The 18,110-nt window shown below is 44.2% G+C and overlaps 1 protein-coding gene across 3 annotated transcripts in view; it reads right to left on the bottom strand.

Moving 5' to 3' along the window:
- The window catches only part of LOC139756360 (maltase-glucoamylase-like), a 70,762-nt gene that overhangs the window by 42,285 nt on the left and 10,367 nt on the right, over positions 1–18,110 (bottom strand). For all 3 annotated transcript variants that reach the window (XM_071675729.1, XM_071675740.1, XM_071675748.1), the window contains exons 3-13: positions 17,620–17,777; positions 16,647–16,821; positions 16,041–16,137; positions 14,419–14,587; positions 12,573–12,642; positions 7,878–8,030; positions 7,244–7,363; positions 5,343–5,459; positions 4,728–4,876; positions 4,011–4,121; positions 1,941–2,074 (exon numbers count right to left, since the gene is read on the bottom strand). In XM_071675729.1, coding sequence (XP_071531830.1) covers positions 1,941–2,074; positions 4,011–4,121; positions 4,728–4,876; positions 5,343–5,459; positions 7,244–7,363; positions 7,878–8,030; positions 12,573–12,642; positions 14,419–14,587; positions 16,041–16,137; positions 16,647–16,821; positions 17,620–17,777 — 1,453 coding nt within the window. The remainder of the gene's footprint in view (positions 1–1,940; positions 2,075–4,010; positions 4,122–4,727; positions 4,877–5,342; positions 5,460–7,243; positions 7,364–7,877; positions 8,031–12,572; positions 12,643–14,418; positions 14,588–16,040; positions 16,138–16,646; positions 16,822–17,619; positions 17,778–18,110) is intronic.

Below are 18,110 nucleotides of genomic sequence, written 5' to 3'. Positions count from 1 at the left end.
GGAGTTCAACTGCGTTTTGCTGAACACATGGGGGAGCAAGAGAATGTGCAGTATACCTGGGAGTTCAACTGCTTTTTGCTGGACAATAGTGGGTCAGCATGTTGAACAACATACCTAGGGGTTCAATTGCGTTTTATTGAACACATAGATGAACAAGAGCATGTGCAGCATACCTGGGAGTTCAGTTGCGTTTTACTGAACTTTTGTATGAACAATCGGGGGGTCAGGCATACCTGGAAGTTCAGCTGCGTTTTGCTGAACTTCTATGTGAACAGTAGGGGTTCATCATACCTAAGAGTTCAGTAAGGTTTTATTGAACTTTTGGATGAACGGGAGGGGTTTCAGCATACCTCAGAATTCAAGAGTGTTTAATTAAACTTCTGGATGGACAATAGAGGGTTCATTTTGCCTAGAGGGTTTAATAGTGGTTGTTGAACTTTTAGGATGAACAGAAGGGGTCGAGACTACTTACGTACAATTGGGTTTATTGAACTTTCGGATGAACGTTCTAAGTCAGTCATAAGAGAGTTCAACTTTTGAACTCGTGACGTCCCATCTTATCAGAGAGTTCAACGGTGGTGGAGTGTACTTTTGGATGAACAAGAGAGAGAGGGAAAAAATTGTTTTTATATCGGTAAAGTCATTGTTGAACATGTTCATTTCTGTTGTAGTTGTTAATGCGTTCAGAAATGGTTGACAGAGTTGATGAAGAATCTTGAGATTTGATCCAAAGTAGCCATTGAACTGCTTTTGAAGGCATTCCATGACCATATCACTCCAAATAGTCCAATTACCTTCAAAATCCACCTTTTACCGTATGCCAAACACTGCCAGAAACATTCATCCCCTCCTCCAAAGAAAAGAATATATAAAAAAACGTGGAATTGTGTTCAGTTGGATGGGGTCCAGTGCTTCAAATGTACATCGAGTCTTTTTTTTTTTTTTCATATATCTTCCTCATTGTCACCCCCAGCTCAAAACCTATCTCAAAATCCCCCCTTCCCCTTCTCAAAAGAAAACAAAAATCGAAAAATATCGAGGAATTTAGTTTGACAAAAGATACCCATAATTCTTAAAATGCCCTTTGCATATATATATATATATATATATATATATATATATATATATATATATATATATATATATATATATATATTTTTTTTTTTTTTTTTTTTTTTGCTTTGTCGCTGTCTCCCGCGTTTGCGAGGTAGCGCAAGGAAACAGACGGAAGAAATGGCCCAACCCACCCCCATACACATGTATATACATACGTCCACACACGCAAATATACATACCTACACAGCTTTCCATGGTTTACCCCAGACGCTTCACATGCCTTGATTCAATCCACTGACAGCACGTCAACCCCGGTATACCACATCGCTCCAATTCACTCTATTCCTTGCCCTCCTTTCACCCTCCTGCATGTTCAGGCCCCGATCACACAAAATCTTTTTCACTCCATCTTTCCACCTCCAATTTGGTCTCCCTCTTCTCCTCGTTCCCTCCACCTCCGACACATATATCCTCTTGGTCAATCTTTCCTCACTCATTCTCTCCATGTGACCAAACCATTTCAAAACACCCTCTTCTGCTCTCTCAACCACGCTCTTTTTATTTCCACACATCTCTCTTACCCTTACGTATATATATATATATATATATATATATATATATATATATATATATATATATATATATATATATATATATATATATGCATAGAACATACAAACCTCCAACAGCCTAGCGGTAGCGCTCCCGCCTGTTGCACAGGAGTCCTGGGTTCGATCCTGGCTGTTGGAGGTTTGTATGTTCTATGATATATATATATATATATATATATATATATATATATATATATATATAATATATACCCCCCCTAGTACTTCCCAAATACCCCTCAGAAAGCAGGTTATGGAGGACGAGAGAGAACTGACCTATGATGGAGTGGTGTAGGTCGGCCCACCTGGCCGTGTTATAACCTAGCCAGTGGCCAGCCCAGCGGCCGCTGCTCGGGTATGTGGCACGGCTGACCACGACGCCCCTCTTCTGCGTCGCCGTCTGGAGACCTCTGTATACAGGGGAAGGCAGCAGCAGGAGGAGGAGGGAATATTTTTTTTTTTTTTAAGAGACATTTGGCACTAAACGTGATGCATTGACAGCGTTACATATGATGTTGTGTGACCTTTCTGTAGCGTTGGAGGTGGTGTTGTATGACCTTGCTGTGGCGTGGGAGGTGTTGCTCTGTGACCTTTTTTGTAGCGTTGGATGTGCTGGTTTTGTATGGCCTTTTTTTAGCGTTGATGTTGCTGTATGACCTTTCTGTGACGTTGGAGGTGTTGCTGTGTGACCTTTTTATTGCAGCATTGGAGGTGCTGGTGTTGTATGACCTTTCTGTAACGTTGGAGGTGTTGCTGTGTGACCTTTCTGTAGCGCTGGAGGAGTTGCTGTGTGACCTTTCTGTAGCGCTGGAGGTGTTGCTGTGTGACCTTTCTGTAGCGCTGGAGGTGTTGCTGTGTGACCTTTCTGTAGCGCTGGAGTTGTTGTATGACCTTGCTGTGGCGTTGGAGGTGTTGCTCTGTGACCTTTTTTTGCAGCGTTGGAGGTGCTGGTGTTGTATGACCTTTTTTAGCGTTGATGTTGCTGTATGACCTTTCTGTAGCGTTGGAGGTGTTGTTGTATGACCTTTCTGTGACGTTGGAGGTGTTGCTGTGTGACCTTTTTTTGCAGCGTTGGAGGTGCTGGTGTTGTATGACCTTTTTGTATCGTTGGAGGTGTTGTTGTATGACCTTTCTGTAGCGTTGGAGGTGTTACTGTGTGACCTTTCTCTGACGCTGAACTTGATTATCGTATGACCTATTTATGGTGTTAACTATGCTGTGGTAATGGCCTGTCTAAAGTGTTGAACATGCTATTGAAGATCAGGATATGTGAACATAGTGCATCCACAGGATGTTAAATTTTAGGTATTAACTTTCCCTGTACAAAAGAGAAAAATCGACTAACATCGAGGGATTAACATGGGGTTAGAACCTGATGTACGTGTTTAAATCCGCTTCGAACAAGGGGATTAACTTTGGGGTATAGCCTATTACGATATAAACATGATTACAAAATTTACTTTCACTTTGAGGCATTTGTAAGCTTCGAGATGTTATATTTCACATCAAAACATGGGTTTTGCAAGTATAGCTGTATGGATGTTAAATGTCTCACAAGCACTAAGGGGGAAAGGGGTTGTTTAGATGAGGTGTAGACATATAAGTGTTATATCTGAGTATTGGAACGTGTGTGTAGACATGTTGTGAGACCCCAGGAGGTTGTGGGTGTAGACATGTTGTGAGACCCCCAGGAGGTCGTGGGTGTAGACATGTTGTGAGACCCCCAGGAGGTCGTGGGTGTAGACATGTTGTGAGACCCCCAGGAGGTCGTGGGTGTAAACATGTTGTGAGACCCCCAGGAGGTTGTGGGTGTAGACATGTTGTGAGACCCCCAGAAGGTCGGGGGTGTAGACATGTTGTGAGACCCCCAGGAGGTCGTGGGTGTAGACATGATGTGAGACCCCAGGAGGTTGTGGGTGTAGACATGTTGTGAGACCCCAGGAGGTTGTGGGTGTAGACATGTTGTGAGACCCCCAGGAGGTCATAGGTGTAGACATGTTGTGAGACCCCCAGGAGGTCGTGGGTGTAGACATGTTGTGAGACCCCAGGAGGTCGTGGGTGCAGACATGTTGTGAGACCCCAGGAAGCCGTGGGTGTAGACATATTGTGAGATCCCAGGAAGCCGTGGGTGTAGACATATTGTGAGACCTCCAGGAGGTCGTGGGTGTAGACATGTTGTGAGACCACCAGGAGGTCGTGATTGTAGACATGTTGTGGGACCCCCAGGAGGTCGTGGGTGTAGACATGTTGTAGGATCCCCAGGAGGTCGTGGGTGTAGACATGTTGTGAGATCACCAGGAGGTCGTGGGTGTATACATGTTGTGAGACGCCCCCAGGAGGTCGTACCTTAACGTGGGCTCGGTCTGGGACCAGCCGTAGAGGCTGTGGAGGTCGTAGTGACGTAGTTCCCTCTCTTCGCCCTGACGACCCACCATACACAGGGTCTTGTCTGACAGCCTGGAAGACAGAGGCAGTGTACATGATGAGCCATCGTAAACCCCCATCATGGATGGAAGGGAATTACGAAGACTTTGAGAACAGTGTAGATATCAGAGCTCGCCTAGCAAGGTTATATACATGTGGGGAGATGGAATGGAAAATGGAGGTGAATAGGACAGCTGTGCTGTAATAGGGGGGAAAGAAATATAGGGTTTACAACGGTCCATGCTCGTGTGTCTGGTCGCTACAGAGAAACTATATGGGAAGCAGCGACTTACAGAAGTGGCACAGGGAAAAGAATGGGACGTGAGGAACGAGGCGAGAAGGATTAAAAGGACGCCAAGTATGATGTAGGAAGGATCTAAAGGTTGATGGAATGTATAAGAGAGATGGAAGACATATAGAGGGAATGATTTACGAAAATATAAAAACAAGTGAAATACTGCTCAAGTATTTTACAACATCTGCAAGACAAAATAGTCAATCCAATCTTGATTTATTTTGGATTCTTTTGTTCCATTTTGAAGGCGTCCGCGTCTTGTGCTTCTCTCTCTCTCTCTCTCTCTCTCTCTCTCTCTCTCTCTCTCTCTCTCTCTCTCTCTCTCTCTCTCTCTCACCACCTACCTCTTGCCCTTGCCCCTGACGGCGGCGGTGCCGTAGGGTGGGTCGTCCCATCGAGAGCGAGGACACACGAGACTCCAGGCCGGTCTGTCCTCGGGCCAGTTCGAGGGATGGTCTTCGTTGGTGCCAATGTTGGTGGGTTCGTTCATGTCCTGCAAGGTGATAGCAGTCATCCCGTCTTCTACAGAATAAGGGCGAGGACAAGGGGATAGGCAAGCAGGCTTTGGGATAGTCGTATGGTGGAGAGGAGGAGGGGGGGAAGAGTGTGGTATTCTTCTCTGTCCTTTAGTGCACATAAGGGTCACTGCCTGTTTATAAAAGCCTAAGTTTACTGTCATTATTGCATTCATGAATTTCCACCTTTGCTGTGTTGGGTTATGTTATCTATCTATCCACATATCTATTAACCATAGAATCATGGATATATATATATATATATATATATATATATATATATATATATATATATATATATATATATATATATATATATATATATATATATATATATATATACTATCACTGCCTTCTTATTCCTTAATTTAACTAACAACTTGTTTCTCTATCTATCTAACTATCTATCTCTTATCTATCTGTCTATCTATCAGAGATACTCACTAGCCACAGACCGTCAAACTCCAGCGTTTCATGCAGTCGCGACACTTCGCCCTGCCACCAGTCCCTCGTAGACGTCCGGAAGTAGTCCGGAAAGGCTGTCCGGTTATCCGGCCACACCTGCCGACCAAGTCAAGGAGTCAGACTGTACAGTTATCCGGCTACACTTGCTAATCTAATTAGTGAGTAAGATTGTCCGGTTATCCGGCCACACTTGCCAGCCTAATGGAGGAAGTAGACTGTTCGGTTATCAAGACTGTTCGGTTATCCGGCTACATCTGCCGATCCAATCAAGGAGTTAGACTGTACAGTTATCCGGCTACACTTGCTAATCTAATTAATGAGGAAGATTGTCCGGTTATCCGGCCACACTTGCCAGCCTAATGGAGGAATTTAGACTGTTCGGTTATCCGGCCACATCTGCCGATCAAATTAAGGAGTAAGATTGTACGGTTATCCGGCCACATGTGGTAACTTTATCAAGCAGTTAGACTGCTCGCTTATCCGGCTACACCTGCTAACCAGATCAAGAAATTAATCCTTCTGATTATCCTGCTTAGCGAAGCAAGGAATTGATAACGTGATATGATTGGCTTCTCCTCTGTAACCCCAGAGATTGGTAGATATAATATGGGACTAAAGGGACGTTTTTATTGCATTTGATTGTGTAGAGATGATGCAAATATGACCGAAAGAAGAAAGAGAAACGTAACGTTGTGAAGAGAAGAGTGAAAGAAAGTGAGAAAATGATGAAAGATATAGAAAATGGTAAAGATTCGTATCTTGAAAGATACATAGAAAGATTTGTGTGTCTTACAGACGGTGCAGAGGACCGTGTCCTAGGAGACACAGAGGACGACCCACATGTCCTAGGTAGGAGATACAGAGGACGACCCACATGTCCTAGATAGGAGATACAGAGGACGACCCACATGTCCTAGATAGGAGATACAGAGGACGACCCACGTGTCCTAGGTAGGAGATACAGAGGACGACCCACATGTCCTAGGTAGGAGATGCAGAGGACGACCCACATGTCCTAGGTAGGAGATGCAGAGGACGACCCACATGTCCTAGGTAGGAGATACAGAGGACGACCCACATGTCCTAGGTAGGAGATACAGAGGACGACCCACATGTCCTAGATAGGAGATACAGAGGACGACCCACATGTCCTAGATAGGAGATACAGAGGACGACCCACATGTCCTAGATAGGAGATACAGAGGACGACCCACATGTCCTAGATAGGAGATACAGAGGACGACCCACATGTCCTAGGTAGGAGATACAGAGGACGACCCACATGTCCTAGATAGGAGATACAGAGGACGACCTATGTATCGTACAAAATACATGGAGAGATTCGCGTATCTACAAGATACATGGGAATATTCACGTATCCTTCAAGATACATGGGAATATTCGCGTATCTACAAGATACATGGGAATATTCACGTATCCTTCAAGATACATGGGAATATTCGCGTCTCTTTCAAGATACAGGGGAATATTCGCGTCTCCTTCAAGATACATGGGAATATTCACGTATCCTTCAAGATACATGGGAATATTCGCGTCTCCTTCAAGATACATGGGAATATTCACGTATCCTTCAAGATACATGGGAATATTCACGTATCCTTCAAGATACATGGGAATATTCACGTATCCTTCAAGATACATGGGAATATTCGCGTCTCCTTCAAGATACAGGGGAATATTCGCGTCTGACAGAAGATGACGGAGGCTTTTGCGTATCCTATGAAATACATAGGATGACCAGCCTATCCTACAAGGCACGTACGAGAGCACCCACGAATCCTGAAAGTGACTTAAGGAGACACCGACTCCCTCCCTCCTGTGTCCTACAGGACATACAAAGAGACATGGCGGGTACTCACATATCCAAGCATGATGTCCCCAGCGCCGTAGTTCTCCCCGGGGACCATCTCCTGCGGCCACGTGATGTACACGTCCTCCTGCAGGCCACGTGCATGGACGGGGTACTCCTGGGGACTCATCTGTGAAGGGCATGAGGCAGAGGACATAATGGATCAAGCAAGATTATTTTTGGATTAATTAAGATTATCTTTATTTTTGGATTAATTAAGATTATCTTTATTTTTGGATTAATTGAAATTATCTTTATTTTTGGATTAATTGAAATTATCTTTATTTTTGGATTAATTGAAATTATCTTTGTTTTTGGATTAATTGAAATTATCTTTATTTTTGGATTAATTAAGATTATCTTTATTTTTGGATTAATTAAGATTATCTTTATTTTTGGATTAATTAAGATTATCTTTATTTTTGGATTAATCAAGACTATCTTTATTTTTGCATTAATTAAGATTGTCTTTTTATAGCAAGTTTTAAAACTAAGAGTTCTTTATCACGACCCCTTGAGCGCGATGGGAAACAGGGACCCCTTGAGCGCGAACTCGACCGTCCACTCAATAATTTGATTTGATTTTGTGCTTCTTTGTGTTGGGATACGAAGGCAGTGGTGGTGGATTACACCGTCAGTTTTACCTCTGCGTTGATGGCCGGGTCCAGGATGACGCTGAAGCGGAGCCCCTGACGTTTGACGTCCCTGATGTACTGTGGCAGCCCGGCGAAGTTGACGTCGTCGTAGGTGAAGTCCATCCGACGGTCCATGTGGTCGATGTCGACATACTGGACATCCTGCGAACAAAGACGCAGAGTTGACAACCCCAAAAGAATTTCAGATGGCGCTAGATTCACTCCCGAAGTGTGCTAAAGAGAGAAAAAAAAAGCGCGCTAATCTTAACTAAAAGGATAGCGAAAAGATGTTCTTCGAATTATTTCTGCTCTTTGACGTGCCAGATTATTAATAACAGGTACGGTTAACTACTTTAACGCTACAACCTCACCATTATTCCAGATCTGCTCATTCCCAATCTGCAGTCTCTTCGTTCTCGGTGCCCTGGGGTTGTGTGGTGGTCTATTTGAGGGTTGTGGTTGTAGTTGTGATGACTCGTATGCTTTCAATAACCCAATGTTTTCCAGTACTTCCATGTGTAGTTGATAACCATATCAGCAGTTTCCATTTCTCTTCAGTCCATACTTGGTAGTTAGCTTTGCATTTTAAGCTTTTGATGCTCATTCTCTTTCGAAGCTTTGACTTGACGATGTTCATATGAGTTAAAGATACGCTCTGCATCAGCGTTGGAGTGAGGCATTGTCAACACAGTCAAAGCCAACATAGAAAGTTCACTGGAGGGATTTTCTCCCGTTGCATCCCTGGACGAGGCTGTCTCAGGCCCAGAGTGCTAAGGTTGGTGCCAGTGTTCTGTTTCCACAATACATGATGACGCTTCCTCCACTGGAACTCAATGCGTGTGAGAATTTCTTCGTTATCAGTAAACATCTTTGCTACTTCCAGTATTCGAGGTTTTATGGGTTGCAGGCATTCGCTTGCACTCGGTGATGACATTGACTGTGACACTTGGACATTGTCTGGCAAACGTTGACGAAGCTGTGTCACCAACTCCACTACAAGCTGTATGCATCTTCCTCGAATATCTTTTTCAACAGACAACTTACTTTGTACCATCTCATTTCAACCTCGTATCTTAAGTACGGATGTGGGTCTAAGTAGTTCTATACTGAATCTCATTCCTTTAATTTTCTACCTGAGGTGAGGGACCTTAGAACTTATGGAATCTACAAGTTCAATAAGGTCACAGAACCGATTGGTTGGATCCTGTACCTTGGCTTCAGATGTCTCATTTACACGCTGAACGTCTCCAGGAATAGGCTTCAGGGATATAAGGAAGGCATAGTCTTTCTTATCACAAAACATGTCATAGAGGATCTGAGCTGTGTGACACCTCTCAAATTTCTTGGCATTTCAAAGTAAGTGAGTCTTAAGTTCAACCCACCGCTGCTGCAGTATTCTGGTAATTGCTGATTCAGTTGACGGGCTGTGTTAATTTCACTGGTGCCTGACCATCATTCATCAAAGAGCTGATCTTGTATCTTCCTTAACGAATTAAAGAGTGGGAGAACCAATTATAGGTCTCTCTGGTCATGAAATCCACCTTCCTAGGGAGACACTCTGCTGGAGCATGCGACACAGCTAGCAGTAGAGAACGACAAACAGACACACACACACACACACACACACACACACACACACACACACACACACACACACACACACACTTGATCAGATGAGGAACTTCTAACTTGAGTTTAGTATACACTCCACTGTCCACACCTGTCATCACAGAAGCATTGTCGGTGCCAATTACAACCAGGTTTTGTAACTTCAACCCATTATTGTTCGAGGACTTCTTGATGGCATCACATATCCCATTAGCATTACAGTCAGTCACCTCATCAAAGTCCGAGAAAGTCACTACAATCTTCTTACTTTCAGGATAGAACTGGGTCAGCGATAGCCAATAGTTTCGTTACTGTAATGTCATTACGCTCATCAGTTAAGAGGCATAAATTTCTGATTGTCTGTCTCACTTTTCAAGTCACTGTTAAAATGCGGGGTGATCACACTGCACACAGCTGCACTACACTCCCACCTTGTTAACTTGAAATTCTTTGTTTCTTTTACTTTCTGCAAATCGCGCTTTGCACAGTTTACTAAGATGATGAACAACACGTAATGAATACCTGAGATGATGAACAACACGTCATGAACAGCTGAGATGATGACTAACACATTATGAACAGCTGAGATGATGAACAACACGTCATGAACAGCTGAGATGATGAATAACACGTTATGAACAGCTGAGATGATGAACAACACGTCATGAACAGCTGAGATGATGAACAACACGTCATGAGCAGCTGAGATGATGAAGAACACGTCATGAACAGCTGAGATGATGAACAACACGTCATGAACAGCTGAGATGATGAACAACACGTCATGAACAGCTGAGATTATGAAAAACACGTAATGAACAGCTGAGATGATGAACAACACGTCATGAACAGCTAAGATGATGAACAACACGTCATGAACAACTGAGATGATGAACAAGTCATGAACAGCTGAGATGATGAACAACACGTCATGAACGGCTGAGATGAACAACACGTCATGAACGGCTGAGATGATGAACAACACGTAATGAACAGCTGAGATGATGAACAACACGTCATGAACAGCTGAGATGATGAACAACACGTCATGAACAGCTGAGATGATGATCAACACGTCATGAACAGCTGAGATGATGAACAACACGTCATGAACAGCTGAGATGATGAACAACACGTCATGAACAACTGAGATGATGAAGAACACGTCATGAACAGCTGAGATGATGATCAACACGTCATGAACAGCTGAGATGATGAACAACACGTCATGAACAATGTTCTACAATGAATAGCGATACATTTTACTTCAGTCTGCCGTGCGTTGTCGTCACTACTCGCCTTTTGAAAACGGAATTGTGGTTTGTCTTTGAGTACTGAATAACTCTTCAGCTTTCATGTGTTTCGATGCATTGCTGTGGCTTTCAGTGTCACTACGTACGTTTGGCAGACAGACAGTGGACAGTGGCAGCATTTGCAAAGACACAGGGTGTCCTCCTATAACTCACAAAATTTTTTTTTTTCCTTTTTTCAGATCCGAAAAAAGAAAAAAAAAATTGAGTTATAGGCTGTCAAAATGTGAGAACATTTTTTGGGACACGCTGTATTTTGTGTGTGTCATCCTCCTCTGCTTTTCGTAACCACTTTTCATATTTGGGATCTTTCAACCACTCTGCTCTGAAATGTTGAGTCTATTTCTTATTTATTATTGTGTTCGTTCACTGTAATGGGCTACACCCACACGCGTCACCACCGAGAGTCTGACTGAACCTGAACTGAACGGGGTTCGACTTGGGGAGCCCGCGGAATGCGCCCGAACTGAACCTGTTCAAGAATTTTTCGAACATGATCGTTTTGCTGATAATGAACTACGTGCAATAGTTGTATTGTTTTTCCTTGTTATTTTAATAGGTTTCGATCATAAACTTCCTAAATCACATTAGATTTTTTTTAATTAATGTTTGAATTTCTTCATATATTGAAATAATACTAAGTTTAGCGATAGATGAAAAAAAAAAAAAGCGGTAATTACGAAATTTAGGCGATAGATCTCTATAAAAAGCGCTTGATCTAGCGCCAAAAGCTCTAAGTTGGCAACTCTGCCAGGGGTGTTACAGGCCTCTGACGAGCGAGATGTAATGCCACCGCTCATTGGTAAGGAGATAGAATCTCTCACATTATTGGTGGAATAGGATACGTGGCAAAATATTATCGCCCACAGTCTAAAAGGCGAATATATATATATATATATATATATATATATATATATATATTTTTTTTTTTTTTTTGTCGCTGTCTCCCGCGTTTGCGAGGTAGCGCAAGGAAACAGACGAAAGAAATGGCCCAACCCACCCCCATACACATGTATATACATACGTCCACACACGCAAATATACATACCTGCACAGCTTTCCATGGTTTACCCCAGATGCTTCACATGCCTTGATTCAATCCACTGCCAGCATGTCAACCCCGGTATACCACATCGCTCCAAATCACTCTATTCCTTGCCCTCCTTTCACCCTCCTGCATGTTCAGGCCCCGATCACACAAAATCTTTTTCACTCCATCTTTCCACCTCCAATTTGGTCTCCCTCTTCTCCTCGTTCCCTCCACCTCCGACACATATATCCTCTTGGTCAATCTTTCCTCACTCATTCTCTCCATGTGCCCGAACCATTTCAAAACACCCTCTTCTGCTCTCTCAACCACGCTCTTTTTATTTCCACACATCTCTCTTACCCTTACGTTACTTACTCGATCAAACCACCTCACACCACATATATATATATATATATATATATATATATATATATATATATATATATATATATTACAGATAGATTTATCGCTCCATTTCTATATTCCTAACAATATGATGATTCTCATGACTCCGTTTTCTTCGCTGATCTTATCATAGAGGGAAATAATTACATACGTTTTAGGCGTCAGATGTAGTTAAAGAGTGTGTGAGGATCCTGTGTTAATATTCATATGGAAAGTTTACATGGAATAGGTTTGACAAATAGACACTGAATAAAAATAGGCCGTCTACGTACCAGAGCGATGGCTCTTGAGAAATATTTTGATGTCGGGCGAGAAAGAGAGACTGAGAGCTTGCGCCTTTTTCTCACTTACCTGAGGAATACCATGACGTCTGGTGCGCGAGACAGCAGCCTTCAGGTTGTCAAGGGAGTTGTAGCCGTACCTGAGGAAGGGAGACACTGGTATATAGCTATGGTTTATTGGAAAAGGGAGGCGAAGGTGACGTATCTTTTCTAATGAAATCCCCCGTCCAGTGAGATGATATTCCGTTACAAAAATTATAATTATTATTATTATCAGATTCGTAATGACGTTAACAAATAATAGTGTACGAAGGTCAAAGGTCAAGCGGTCGTAACCCAAGGGTCGTACCGTCGTGCTCAAGGGTCGTGCCGCCGTACCCAAGGGTCGTACCGTCGTACCCAAGGGTCGTACCGCCGTACCCAAGGGTCGTACCGTCGTGCTCAGGGATCGTACCGTCGTCCTCGGGATCGTACCGTCGTGCTCAAGGGTCGTACCGCCGTACCCAAGGGCCTTACCGTCGTGCTCAGGGATCGTACCGTCGTCCTCAGGGATCGTACCGTCGTGCTCAAGGGTCGTACCGTACTACCCAAGGGCCTTACCGTCGTGCTCAAGGGTCGTACCGTCGTGTTCAAGGGCCATACCGTCGTGCTCAAGGGTCGTACCGTCGTGTTCAAGGGTCGTACCGTCGTGCTCAAGGGTCATGAAATCCCCCGTCCAGTGAGATGATATTCCATTACAAAGGGAAATGCTGAAAGTCAGAATGTTCGTCTGAAGGAATTACCTTCTTCCCCTGCAGGTATAAAACCCGGTATGTTTGTGTACTGGGGGTATGTTCAGCCAAGAGCGCTTCCCACGCAGGAATGTATTATCATTCTTGAAAGGAATACAGAAGGGAGTCCATGATTCCTGCAGGGCGCTCCTGTCACCTCCTTCTCCAGAAGCCCTGGGGCCGTGTCTATTCCTAAGCCCTTGCCCCCTTCAGGTCCTTTGCGACACGCTCACCGCATGCCCTTGCAGACGCATCCAGCATGGTTGACACCTCGGAGACCAAGCTATGAGACCTCAAAGTCCTCCCTCCAAGACCAGAGACCTCAAAGGCCTGCCTCCAAGACCAGAGACCTCAAAGGCCTGCCTCCAAGACCTGAGACCTCAAAGGCCTGCCTCTAAGACCTGAGACCTCAAAGGCCTGCCTCCAAGACCTGAGACCTCAAAGGCCTGCCTCCAAGACCTGAGACCTCAAAGGCCTACCTTCAAACCTTGAGACCCCAAAGACCTTACTTCCAAGCCTTGAGACCTCAAAGACCTACCCGAGGCCATGAGACCTCAAAGATCATCCCAGACCATGAGATCCCAAAGCCCCCCTCCAAGCCCTGAGACCTCATAGGCCTTCCCTGAACCATGAGATGTACCCATCAGCCTTGAAACCCTCTCAGATCAACCTTAAACCTCAAGGCTCAAAATATCAGCTCCATAGATTGACCTCTAAACCTTGAGGCTCCAGACACCCTCAACCTGGAAATCCCAAAGAGACATGCCTTCCACCTGACCCCCAGAGCCATGTCTTCCACTTCAACCCCAGAGACATGCCTTTTACCATACCGCCTAGAGACATGTTTTCCACCTTACCCCAAGAGACATGTCTTCCACCTTAACCCCAGAGACGTACCATTCACCATACCACCTAGAGACATGTCTTCCACCTTACCCCTGAGACATTTCTTCCACCTTAACCCCAGACACATGCCTTTCACCATACCCTCTAGAGACAAGTCTTCCACCTTAACCCCAGAGACATGCCTTTCACCATACCCTCTAGAGACATGTCTTCCACCTTAACCCCAGAGACATGCCTTTCACCATACCTTCTAGAGACATGTCTTCCACCTTAACCCCAGAGACATTTCTTCCACCTTACCTGGAGAGCTGGAAGCCCAGAGCCCAGTAGGGCGGGAGAGCCGGCAGACCAACCACCCTGGCATACTGCTGCAGCGCCTCCTTCGGGCTAGGGCCCAGGAAGAAGTACAGGTCCAGAACACCCCCTATGGCCCTAAGGGTCAGGCCAGGCAGGGGCATCGTCTCCACCTCTGTAGGGAAGGGAAACGTTTGTGATGTGAATGAGGACTTATGAGGGTTCGGTTACTGAAGACTTGGGATTACGGACGGGCCTACAGGGGGATTTTCTAATGAGGCGGGAGATGTATGAGGGATTTATTGTGGTACGGGAGATGTATGAGGGATTTATTGTGGTACGGGAGATGTATGAGGGATTTATTGTGGTACGGGAGATGTATGAGAGATTTATTGTGGTACGGGAGATGTATGAGAGATTTATTTTGTTATGGGAGGTGTAAAGGAATTTATTGTGGTATGGGAGATGTATAATCGATTTGTTGTGGTGTGAGAGATTTATAAACAATTTATCATTGTGTGAGAGATGTGTAAGGGATTTATTGTGTAAGGGATTTGTTGTGATATGGGAGATTTATAGATAATTCATTGTGGTGTGAGAGATGTGTAAGGGATTTACTGGAAGTACAAGATGTACATAGAATGGAATCGCTGTTGATATGGGATTTAATCGTGGTACAGTTGATTTATAAGGGATTTATCGTGTTAACAGTCACAGGAAAATCAGCTTTCGAATACAGAGGCATTATCTGAGTAATTTAAATCCGAAGGCAGGGATTTATGGCTGGGACAGAGGCATCACAAGGATTACATTTTTACGTTACAGTAATTGTATGAAAATTTTACAGCCTATTTTTGAACTTCAGAATAGTTCAGAGTCTTAAGAACAAGGTTCAGTGGTACATGATGTGAAGGAGGTTCAGTGGTGTGTAAAGTTCAGTAAGGTTCAAAGGTTTTTATCATAAGGCAAAATAAAGTTTAAAATTGTGAGACGTTGCATAAGACTGGTGAATTGGTCATGTTAAATACGGCTTAAGGGGCTTCTTATTTCAAATAAGGTTCATAAGTCCCTGATTTCTGAATAAGCTTCAAAGGTTTTTGATGTTTGAATAAGGCTCAAGAGTTTGCTGCTGTCATAAATAACATTAAGAGCATATGATGACTTACGAAATGCCATACCCATGTGCATATGTGAGCTTACCCATGGGTCGTGATCTTACCCATGGGTCGTGATCTTACCCATGGGTCGTGATCTTACCCATGGGTCGTGATCTTACCCATGGGTTTCGTTGATGAGCTTACCCATAGGTCGTGATCTTACCCATGGGTTTCGTTGATGATCTTACCCATGGGTCGTGATCTTACCCATGGGTTTCGTTGATGAGTTTACCCATGGGTCGTGATTTACCCATAAGTTTTGATGTTGGGCTTACCCATGGGTAGGCTCCTTACCCCATACAGAATACTGCCCCCATAACTCCATTAGACCATACCCATCGTTCTGGCAAAACGACCCAAATCTAATGTACCTCATAGTCTCACTCTACCCATGAACCATGTTTACCCATTGCCTTCCGTAAAGGGATTACCCCATATGCCTTACCTTACACCCCCCCCATGAGAACTTACCTATTGCATTGCTGTTGAGGCAGAGGACTGCGTGGGCGCTGCCCTCCCCATCCATGACCATGTACAAGGGGTGAACCCCGTGCATATTCTTCCCAACCTTGAAAGAAATAAGAGAGATAAGAGATACAAATGCGGTTCAAGAGTTTTAAAGGTAGTTCCTCGATTACGAATAGCCTTATCTTTACTGGAGATAAGAAACACGAATATTATCATGGATCACCGCTGGTCGTGATCCCTCGTGCCATCAATGTGGCTATCAGTTAAAAACCCTCATTTAACATCAGTGGACATCACGGCCAACGTCATTAGACACTGATAGCTTTCATTAGCCGGAGTCATCAACACGATACACTTCATCATCACTCATCATCAGCATTCCTTACATCACCCTGTGTCAACGATCACCTCCACTAATGACCATTATCATCACAAATCGTCGTTATCATTACCCTAACATCCGTTTTCTTTGTCTCCCACAGTTATCCTCTCTCTCTCTCTCCTTCCAACACACACACACACACTTACGCACTAACCCTGTCTCTTACAGTTACACCTCCGTACACGCACCCTCCTCTCCCCTTTCCCCGTCCCCACACACACACTCACCCCACGTGGGGGTTGGTCCCTGGAGAACATGGGCCACGTCTGGTAGGCCAGGTCATGTTTCAGGCGGTCATGGGAAGCCTCGCCGAAGCCGTAAAGATTTGGCGACGCCAGCCTGGTGGACACCTGCATGTACTGGTCCCCAAACGTAAGGCCTCCGACGTCGCTCGTGTCGAACCTTGAGGAAGAGGAAGAGGAAAAAAGAGACGTTTGAGGACGTCAAAAATATCCTTAAAAAGGACTTGACCATATGTTCCTGTATATTATACCCCGCCACCATCATCATCATCTGCTTGAGATCACCTCGTCCCATGGGTTGCAGGTCGGCACCCCATCCCAACCCACGGTCAACAGCAAGAATCATGCCACCGCCAGCCTCAGTTTGTGTATAGAACTCTCCCAGTAAGACTAGGTCCTGAGACTTAATGACTTGATAACAACCTTCCCCATAACATTTTTGTAGGACGTATTAACGCTTAGGGAGGAGACGAACCACAAAATTATGACCACAAGAAAGAAACGATTTGACGCTATTACTCTTTGCTTCAGCTGAGAAAGGGATTAAGAATTCGTCTAATTTGGCAGAATGAATACCACACATTTCTCATTCATCATTCATTAGATTTATTGTATGTTTTGTGCTTCTAATTCTCGTGCAGTCTCTCTACTCCAACGTTTTTCTTTTGTATCATGGTTGGTTAACTTGTTTCTATGAATAGGAGAGTCTCTGTGACGAGAACGGGATGGGCGGTGGTAGTATCGTACAAACGGACCTATGGTGGAGGGGAGGAGGTGCTGTATACAGATGACGCCGTTTGATTACATAATGCAGAGGAGGAACTGGACAGAATGGTTGATGTAGGAGAAGGATGCGTGTAGAGTAAGACTATAAAGCTTAATTGGAGATGGGATATTTCACAATATTATTGATGGATTATAAGGAGATTTTGTGCGGGAGTGAGTGATTTATACTCACAAGATAGCACCCGTCTCTGCCCTTCTGACGACGAGGGCGAAGTCGCTGCCGACGGCGCCGAAGGAGACGTTGTATCTTGAATTGCTCGAGGCGCCTTGTACCTCGGGCAGTTGCAGGGGTACTGGTACCTCGTACCTAGCCTCTCCTGGTACCGTTACCTGTGGGGAAACAGGGAGGTACACCATCCACTATTATTTCATTTGTCTTCATCCCTTATTAAACTTTGATATCTTGCCTATTAAACTTTGATATCTCACCATGGATTGTCAGTTGATAGCTAGATATCAGTCTCTCTGGTTACCGATATCACAGTGTATGATGCCCTGTATATTGGATCCGATATCACTGCTTATCATGTCATTCTCACACTTAGAGGGTCTAGTATAGTATTACTGACGCGTGTTGATGGTGCATTTCTTGATATCATTAATTATCACGATCGTGCAGACTTTGATGCACTGTCATTGTTAATGATACTGGTGGTGTAGGTT

Source organism: Panulirus ornatus, chromosome 2 (genome assembly GCF_036320965.1).
Source record: "Panulirus ornatus isolate Po-2019 chromosome 2, ASM3632096v1, whole genome shotgun sequence".
Taxonomy (NCBI): Eukaryota; Metazoa; Arthropoda; class Malacostraca; order Decapoda; family Palinuridae; genus Panulirus; species Panulirus ornatus.
The sequence above is the reverse complement of the archived record's forward strand: the minus strand, read 5'-3'. Positions and strand labels throughout refer to the sequence as shown.